General features: G+C 36.6%; 1 protein-coding gene across 2 annotated transcripts; it reads right to left on the bottom strand.

Moving 5' to 3' along the window:
• Positions 1 to 1,098: 1,098 nt before the first annotated feature.
• Positions 1,099 to 5,396, bottom strand: LOC106346333 (putative axial regulator YABBY 2). 2 transcript variants are annotated; one of them, XM_013785629.3, is made up of 6 exons: positions 5,128 to 5,396; positions 2,609 to 2,743; positions 2,407 to 2,539; positions 2,265 to 2,313; positions 2,098 to 2,173; positions 1,099 to 1,565 (listed from the first exon to the last, which is right to left on the bottom strand). In XM_013785629.3, the coding sequence occupies exons 1-6, from the start codon at positions 5,194 to 5,196 to the stop codon at positions 1,455 to 1,457; spliced, it is 573 nt and encodes a 190-aa protein (XP_013641083.1). In that variant the 5' UTR covers positions 5,197 to 5,396; the 3' UTR covers positions 1,099 to 1,454. The 2 variants fall into 2 exon arrangements, with proteins under 2 accessions (XP_013641083.1, XP_013641084.1); XM_013785630.3 differs by having other exon boundaries at positions 2,407 to 2,536.
• Positions 5,397 to 10,448: the final 5,052 nt, after the last annotated feature.

Genomic DNA, 10,448 nt, shown 5'->3' with positions numbered 1-10,448 from the left:
ATAATAAACATAAAACTATACTTAGAAAGTTATAGTTTTAAAATTTTAAAAATTATAGAAAATATTTTTTTATATAATATTAACTAAAATATAATAGATATATTTGTATTTTTATAATTCCAGTTAAATTTTTTATTGAATATTTTTTATTTTTGTATTTCTATTTTTTTTTAAAAGGAAAAAAAAATTATCCTCCCGCAACCGCAAACTCTAACTAGAACCAACTTTTGAATTTAAGAAGTTTAGAGCAGTTTGAATCGGTTTAGAACGGTTTGAGTGATTGTTGCAAAATGCCAACAACCGTTACCAACCACAAAAGTTGCGTTTGCGGGTTGTAGCGGATAAACCCGTCATGCGCTTGTGTTAGTTGTGGTAAAATTCAAAATTTGTAACTTATTTTATAATAACACAAACTAAGATTATACTTTTGTGTTATTTTGTAAGTTGTAACTTATTATAACTTATTCCATATTTAAATATGCAAAAAATTCGTTAGCTAGAGTAAATTATTCAGGCGCACAACCATTCAAAATAAAAGTTTCAAAGCTGCCAGTGAGTGACCTTCTAAAACATAAAAGTGTGACTAATTTTAGTCATGATATTCAACCGGATTGCGAGTTTTGCGGCTGACACGAGAAGACACGAGCACTGATTTCTCATCGAGTTGTTCTTTAAAAAGAAATAAAAACTGTTAAAATCAAGCAATTTATGTATTCATTGGGAGCCTTTGCTTTTTGTAAAGAATGTTTCTTTGGAATGAGTGATTTTCAGAATAATCTCAGCAGTCAGCACCATAAAAGTTACCATATCATATCCCAAGATGGAATTTATTTTCTTACCACTCTATGTTACATTCTACTGTACATAATACTGTACATGTGTCTTTATAATATACAGAAATAGCTATGTAAAGTCCAACTACACTTTTATTTACTTATGATTCTTGATTTTTTTTTGTTTGTTCAAAAACTTATGATTCTTGATAAAACTCCGTTTCTTCAAAATTTATAACATTAATTAAAATTGATATAAAATCACTCGTATTCCTGTTAGCTTGTGTGTTAATTAGTAGTATATATATATATATATATCTACAACTGCTATAAAGTATAAACTTCGCATTATATAAGTTGGTGACCACACAAAAAGTTACACCTTTTCAGAACGAGGAAAGAGGAAATGATATTACAATCTTCTTAAAGGAAATTCTTCTTAAATAATTAGGTTCAAATGTGAAAACCATATATGGGCTTCACTTATTAGGATAATATAAGCTAGAAACGAAGTTATAGATGGAACCCACACATGAAAAAGAAAGGGACATACATGTATATGTATGTATATATATATATATATAAGTAAGGTAATGTATGGATCTTCTTCTTCCTTGCCTTCTCTTCCATATCATCAGCGTACACATATATAATAGCCATTTATCAATATATGTAAAGGCTTTAGTAATAGCCATTAGACTTTTGGCCTGCAACTGACTGGTCTATTTGCTTGCCTTTTTTGTTGTTGCCGTCCAGCTTTAATCCAAAGTGAATGTGAGGAAAATGTGCCCACTACACACAAAAAATGACAAATTTAAATTTTTTTTAAAAGTATACTGTAATAAACATTCCACCACTTGTGCATAGTAGAATCCACTAGCTTATGGTATATACAGTAATATTTCAAAGGTTCATCCTAGCTCACAACAGTAAAAAAAGATCAAACCCTAGAACTTTCTCACCACTAATTAGTTTATGCCATACTTAATCAGAAATATATATATGATTTTATCCAATCATGTGTTTGCATATCTGTTTCTAAGATTGGTTATCCAAATTAACTATAAGTTTTTTTAAGTAGCGTTAAGAATTACATTTTACTAAGCCTCTTACTAGAAAAGAGTCAAAAGACTATATTATATAGATTTATAGTTACGGTTTGTGTCTTTTCCTACTTCCAAATGTTATTTTATTTGTATCTTCTTCATAACTTCTGACATCGTCGGTGCTATAAATTCTAAAGAATTTTGTTTTTAGCTACATCTCGTAGACTACGTTGTTCATATATACGTGGAAAATGATAAAAAAGAAGAAGCTAGCTTACATTTTTCGCAGCTGTGCTAAACGCCTCACGGTGACTAATCTCTGGATTACCAGCCTTGATCCTTTGTATTTCCTCTCTGATTAGGAATAAATAGTTATTAAACTTCTCGTGAAGGAGTTGAGAAAATATAATTTAAAGAAAAACTTAAAATTACTGTTAACATTTACTTGATGAATCTGTTGTAGGCCGAAGGAACGCGTTGTCTTTTCTCAGGCGCTGCCATGAAAATAAAATTATGAACTCACTGCATATGTATGCAAACTTCAAAATAGTTGTGTATCAAATGTGAGAGGTATAAGAGCGACTTACGGCGAATAGGAGGCATTCTAGGAGCCTCTCGTTCTACATTTTCTGACAATGTGGTCGAGAAATGATTGAAGCTCCTAGAAGATGATCCGTGTTCTTTTCTTGTTACCGAAGAGGTTATGTGTTGCTTATGCTGCTTCATGATTGCAAGACTATATGAGCCATAATTCTACAAAAATGTTGAAGTTGTAGTGTATTATGATACCTGAAGATCTTGATGAATGGGAGGAGCTGGTGAGCTTTGATGAAGTGAAACTCCAATGTTGAGAGAGAGCAAATTGGTACAATGACCACATCTCACCGTCACAAGTGTGAACAAGCTCGCGTATGGTACACTTACCTGATCACACATATTAATTGCAAAATCTCTTAAATCATTTACCTATTTACCACTATTTTATAATTCGATTGGTTGGTTAGAACAATATATACTGTAATATATAGGGTATAATTTAATTACACCTTGCATGCAATAATCAACGAGTGATTTTGGGATAGTACGTATGTTAACTATTCCATTCTATAGAGCAGTACGTTTTTGGTTAATTATAGAACAGGGTCTTGATTTGACAAATGCATATCCAACTAATATTTACCAATGTAAAAGAAATAATATGTTTTCTTTTATTGACTTGCGAATAGATTAGTCAGAGAAAATTCTTAAGATCAACTAAAGCTGATCAATATTTAGGGTTTATTTGATAATTTATTTGATCTGTAATTTCATTTGATCATAAATAACAAACTTATGCCTGGTATAATGTCTTTAAATAATAAAAATGTACATATATTAGTACCCTTTTAATCTGAAACATTTGTGTGTGTTTATATAGAAGAAAATCAGACAGTATATTTTATATTTTTCATATATGCAAGATAGTCCATAGTTTTCTTGCATGTTTTTCATATATGCAGAGATGCATCTGCTTTCATTATATTAATAACTGAAAAAAAAACTGTGTAGAAGAGTCGCTTAAGAATATGTATATATATAAATATATGAGGGATGTATTTTTGTGTTTGGTGGGTTCTGATTACTTATATGTCTGACACACAATCCTCAAGGCAATATGATAAAAGATAGTAAAGAGATGAAGAATGGTTGATGAAGGCTTGTAAGGAGAAGACAGTCATGTTAGAAAACGACCTGACCTTAACCACAGCCTATAAAGTCATTAACACGTTATGTGAGGGTACCATCTTATATTATAATCTTCTTTATTTTGTGTATGCATCCAATCCGAATTGGTCAAGATCGGCCATGATTTAACAGTCTGTAGCTTTTGTATAGATCAAGAAATTGTTGCTCGAACTGGGTAGAACAAATCTTTTGTACTTCCCACTACAATACCACCCTTATTTTGTGCAAGACGACCTTCAACTTTTTAATTAAATGTACCCGTTTTGTCCCTAACCAGAGTGATGCTACATCTCCACTATTTATTTATATGTAGTATATATAACGTTTACAAACAATAAACTTAGAAGGGTTTCTCGTGATTGCTCCTTTTAAAAATCTTCTACAACTCACACACTTTAGGACATGATTTATATACAAGTTATGGCACTTGGGATACCACTACTACACTAGTATAAACTACGTTCTGACTACGTGTTCTAGTCAGGTTTTCGTGATAGCTCATGGATCATAAACCAATGATTTATATGTAACATATATATGGATAGATGTACACACACATGAAAATCAAACATTCATGTATGGATATTATTAAATAGACATAAAACCATTAAAAAGTAAACAATGTCAAGCCAGCAGCCTACGAAGCTGGAAAAATAGTGACATTTAAATAAAAGTTGAAAACATATTTATATATATAATAAAATTAGCCTCACCTCACTGTAGGAAAAGGAAAATTTGAGAACAAAAAAATGTTTTAACATTATCAGTTGGTGATGTGATGTAAACATTTTTACATGGACCACGCTTTGTAGATCAAAGATCTATGATTGATATGATATATGTATGCATGTGTCTCATACTACAGTTATATATACAAAATAATATGAAGTCAGACTATAAAGCTGGAAAACTTAGTGAAAGTTTTTGAGCCTGTATCACATGAATACAGGCAGCAACTCTCTATCTACCAATTCCTTTTACAGGAAGTATTAATGACCGATTGGAACTTAGGGAATTATGAGTAGTATTTAAGAAAATGAAGAATTTACTAAAATACCAAAGAAATATATAACTCTAAAGCGACAAAAAAACTTCAGAAAATTGTGAGATCAGGGAAAGAAGATGCTTTTGTTGCAGACTATAAATCTACACATAGAGCCCTAAATCTCTCCAGGAGCTCTTTCCTTTGAGTTTACTTTGTTAGAGAACTACAAACTATGGTTCATTTACCGAACTTCTTTTACTTTTTTGGGTGTATATCTCATCACCCATTAGAGAGAGCCATCTCGAGAAAAAAAAAAAGTAAAATAAAAATTTAGGGTTTCTTTTATTTTCTCAAATTAAGAAACTTCCCCTATATATCATCATCAACAATCAAAGGAAAAGGTACGTTGATTCATGAAACAGATGCAAAACTCATCATAAAATATTTATCACCAATTATGTAATTGATAGAAAGATAACTGTATTAATTAAGTTAGAAAAATGAGATCTATCTCTGTGTTAATCTGGAACACTCTTTTCTTTTGAGAAAGATTTACAGTTTATAATACTAAGGAAGCAGGGTACTAGAGAGAGATTACCGCTAAAATCGTGGTGCAGAAGTTGCAGTGGACATAGCAAACACGCTCAGATGATATATCAATAGACATTTGTAATTTGTGGCTTCTGTTCAATGATATATCTCTTCTTGTTTGGGATATATATGAAACTTTTAGTTATGCGAGTGAGATCAAAGAAGGAACTATTTGATCTTGAAGGAATAAACTAAAGAAAAGGCAAGCAAAGGAGAGATGAAGAAGGATAGAGAGAGGAGAAAGAAGGGTGGAGGAAGTGTACAAAAAATCTGAAAAGACTAATGGGGTTTATTTGGAGTGGAAGAGAGACAAGTGGGGACTACACTACAATGTTCTTCTTTTTTACTTACAGATATTTTTTCCAGATAACTAAGAGAGTTAAATACTTAATGGTAAAGTGAATATTTACCCGTGTATTTTTTCATATTTACATCTTTGATTCATTTTGTCTTGTAAAGATAAAATGATTTGATACATCAAATAATTTTAAAGGGTACATTCGATATATTAACCCAACCAACCAATCATCTACTTAACGTACGTATTTCCAATTTTATGTTGAAACTGTGTTGCGTATTTGCAACACTGATCGAATAATACATTAAAAGCTAAAGCCCTCACTTTTATAAAAGTATTCATTCATATAGTAGACGGATTTTATTCCATACATTTTAATATCGGCGTAGTATTTGATAGTTGTAGTTATAAAAGATATGCAAGGGAAAGCAATGTACATTTTCATTGATAGACGATTGATGTATCTGGCCATTCACCAAATGAAAATGTTCGTAAGTTTATGACATCATGAGAGTCAGTTTATGAAATATATATATATATATATACATGCAAGTCAACGAGATGCATATATTCTAATTGATCAACTTTTTGACGATTTTTGTGTCATTTCACCGTTGAACAAAAATGTGTCATTTCACCAAATGAAGGCGCTCTTGAAGTATATGACATCATAAAACTGGTTATAGGAGGATTCTTTTTGATTACTTATTTGCTACGCGATCCATTATGTAAAATCTCTTCCACTATTAATTTAGGAAAATAATACTACAACCTTATCAATTATGGATATATGTATATAATATGGAAATTAGTTTACAAAATAAATTATCATTGTATCTAAATTTTATTTAGAGCATCTCCAAAAAGACTCTATATTTTAGAGTTTGCAAAACTCTAAATTTAAAGTTTCAAAGTGTTTTTTACAAAATCAAAACTTTAAACTTAACATCAAAATTATTTGTATTTTACACTATGGTTCTTATATTTTTTATAATTAATATAAATCCACTCAACTTTTATAAATATCTAGCACCTATATAAAAATATTAACGTAATATTAATTAATAAAATCTTACACTAAATACATAAAATTATAAGTAGAAATACATAATTATATATTAAATTACAAACAAAATACCACATTATTCCATAAAATTATTTCCGTAATACTCCATTTTTAGTTACACAAAATTTGTTTGAGGAGATTGGCCTTCGAATGCAAAGGTAGAAGGGAGCTTGACTGCAAGACCCACCTTGATTCATTGATATTTGTTTTGCATCGAAATTCAGTTGAAATGAGGATGGTTTTTTCTTGTTCCTGAATGGGCTTCTTCCTTTTTTTATTCCATTTTTTTTAGGTTTATGCTCTACTCCGAGTAAAAGGAAAAATTTGCCATATTTTAGATATTTTGGAGGTTCCGAAAATAATTTATCAGACTATTAGTGTTATTGTGATATTTAAATTTTTATTTAATTTTATAGATCTTATTTAAAATTTTTATTTAATTTTATGTGTAAAATTTTAACTTATAAAAATAAATTAAAAACATTTATGATATATGAAAATTTTAAAGATTAAAAAGATATATGAGAAAATACTTAAAAATTATAAATGTGATGTGTAATTAATTATAATGATCAAAATGTAAATAAAAATATGAAACTTCAAATTTAGAGTTTTGAGAAGTGAAACTTTATATTAAAACTTCAATTCCCAAAACTCTAAATTTGAAGTTTTGAAGTTTTTTTAGAGCAAAAATACTCTATATTTAAAGTTATAAAGTTTTTTTTTTGAGATACTATTAAAAACACGTTTGTCAAAAAAAACTTCGATCTAAACTTTATCATGTAACATAATATTGAAAAGGTTATATAATTCCAGTTCCCTATAAATGGTAAAATAAAACCAATTTATTATTCTAACAAATTTGCGAGACGGTGTAGGAGATGGATTACATCCCTCCACAAAGCCCATCAAATAACAGGCCCTAGCCTGACAAGGTCGATCGAGTTTAGTCGGCTTAGCGGCTAAAGCCGTCGGCTCGACCCTTGAGTACTTTAAGCCAGTCAGCTAAGCCGATCAGCTATACTCGGCTTAGACAAAACAGTACCAAGGCCCACATACTCGGCCTTTGGGCGACAAGGCCCAAAGAACAGGCGCGATTAGGGCATCACGCACAAGGGCACTATAAGAGAGAAGGAGGAGGCAACGAAAAGGGGACTTTTGGACAAATCACACACTAAGCGGCTAGATTTAGGGTTTCCTAATCATCTCTTTGATCTTGTCGTTTAAACCTCTGATCTTGTCTCCTTACCTTTCATCAATCTTGTAACCCATTGTGTTGATTCTAATAAAAACGTCTTTAGTCACCCCATTTCCTAAGTTCATCATTCTAATCAACCGAATCCTGTACAAACAATTGGCGCCCACCGTGGGGCGGACTAAAGCAACGTTCTAGATCTACATGGCTCAAGACGACGCCGCCTTCGGCGCCCCAGGCGAGGAACCGACGCCTACGCCTGCGGCCGCGCCGCCCATCACCTCAGATTTCATGAGCTCCGTCATGGCTCGACTCGCTCGCCAAGACGAAGTCCAAAAGACAACCAATGACCAACTCGCTGCGTTGGTCGCGGCACTCACAGCTCCTGAGGGACAAACGAGCCGTCCCCAGCAGATACGCCGCCGCCTCTTCAACACAAACCCTACGGCAACCGGAGTCGACCATATCTCCGACGACTCGGAGCCCAACGAAGCCCTTCTCGCGGACGCTCTCCCAGCAGGTTCAGATCTCACGACAATTCGCGAGCTCGCCGAGCTCAAACTCAGCCTTCAACAAATGGGAGAGAAGATCCACCAAGTAACCAGCGCAGCTCCGCAAATAGAGAGTGTACTCGCCGCAACCTCACGTACTCCTTTTACTCGCGCGCTAACTAGCGTCCAACTCGGAAAGATAGAGAAGCTGCGCCTACCCGAGTATAAGCCCGGCGGAGACCCGGTGGAACATATGACCGCTTTTAACATCGCGATGGCGCGAGCTCGACTCCCTGACGACGAAAGGGACGCAGGTTACTGCCAGCTTTTCGTCGAGACTCTCCACGAGCAAGCCCTGACGTGGTTCTCCCAGTTGGAAGAGAACTCAATCGGATGTTTCCGCGACTTATCAGCAGCTTTTCTCAAGACATACATCATGTTCACAAAGCGCAGCGCCACCGCATCCAGCCTATGGAACCTCAATCAGAAAAAGGACCAGAGCTTGCGCGAGTACATGGAGAAATTCAAAGCCGTAGTGTCGAAGATCGAGATCCCAGACGGAATTGCTATCGACGCCTTGCGCAACACCTTGTGGGTCCACTCCAAGTTCCGAGAAGACCTGTACCAGAACCCAACCAAGTCGCTCCAAGACGCTATCGCACGCTCCGATAACTTCATCCGAATGGAGGAGGACACCAACGCAATCCTCAGCAAGATGAGCGCGCCCAAGGCTCCAGCGGCTAAGAACGCAAATGCGCGACAAGAACCGCGCCAACACGCTCCAAACGACAAAAACGGTCGCAAAGACGGTTACATGTATGTCGTCAACGAGAATAACACACCAATCTCCACTCTCGTAGTTCGCGGGGAGGGGTGGAACAAGTGGGTAAGAGAACTCGAGTCGTCCGACCAAAAAGTCGATTCTGTTTGCACCACCCAACCCGCAGCGGGAGTCGGATCAGCAGCAGGGCCTTCCCGGACCGTCGACCTCACCAAACATTGCAAGTATCACGACGTCAAAGGACACGATACCTCAGAATGCAAATCTCTCTACGCACATTACCTCTCGTCCCTTGCAAGCGGCGAGTTTAAGTTTGAGCCATTGAAAGCCAAACCAAAGAACGGCAAGAGCTGGAGTAAGAATAAAGAAAGAAGGGCCCAGCGCAAAGCCACTGGCAAAGGTCGACAAAACGACGCTCCGCAACGAGACGACGAGGAAGAAACCCCAAGGGATAACGGCGGGGGAGACTCCTCAGCCGACGAAGAGCATCCGGCTAATCGCAGACGCATTGAGGTTATACTCTCTCAGCAATCCTTGTCGTCCGACGAAGATAACGACGATTCGCCTGTACTCGGAGACCTGAGAGACAGCCTTAAACGGAAGCTCGAACCGGAAAATGGAGGCGATTCCACACGCAGAGATCTCCGGACGATGCTGGATGCACGGAAGTCTCGGCGCATCTCGACAAGCAATGGCAACAACAACGAAGGGCCAATTAGCGACCTCCGAGATAAACTCAATGCCGGAGCAGGCGATCTCCGCGTAAAGCTCAACCGTTCAAAACCAACAGACTTACGACGACAGTTGGAGCGAGCTAAAGGTCAGCCTCAACTTCCACCTCCTGATACCAGCGTACCCAAAGACCTCCGCGCCTTACTGAACTCCAAGCAAGTACAAACGAAACAGTCTTTGAACGTCATCATGGGAGGCTCCCCTAGCGGCGACTCAGTCCGTTCCGTGAAAGATTATCGTCGACAAGTCGCGACGTCCCAGAAGTGGCCGACTAAACCGACAAGTCATCCTCCGATAACCTTCTCACCAGATGACGCTGAAGGTGTTCACGCGCCCCATAATGATCCCCTCCTCGTCGTCCTTGGAATTGGAGAGTATGATGTCACCAAGATCCTTATTGACACCGGAAGTTCCGTTGACCTCATCTTCCGAGGAACTCTGCAGAAGATGGGAGTCGACCTCGACGACATAAAAGCGTCCTCCAGAACACTAACAGGATTCAATGGGTCATCCGAAACTATCTTGGGAACGATCCGCCTCCCGGTGCGCGCATGCGGCGTTACTCGAACGGTCAAATTTGCCGTCGTTAGCACAAAAGCTCCGTATCACGCTATACTCGGTACCCCTTGGTTACACTCGATGCAGGCTGTCCCTTCCACCTACCATCAGTGCGTCAAGTTCCCCGGCGCGGATGGGAAGATAAAAACATTGCGCGGGGACCAAAAGGCCGCTAGGGATCTCCTAGTCGCCACAGTCAAACTCCAA

The sequence above is a fragment of the Brassica napus genome, chromosome A6, assembly GCF_020379485.1.
Source record: "Brassica napus cultivar Da-Ae chromosome A6, Da-Ae, whole genome shotgun sequence".
Taxonomy (NCBI): Eukaryota; Viridiplantae; Streptophyta; class Magnoliopsida; order Brassicales; family Brassicaceae; genus Brassica; species Brassica napus.
The sequence above is the reverse complement of the archived record's forward strand: the minus strand, read 5'-3'. Positions and strand labels throughout refer to the sequence as shown.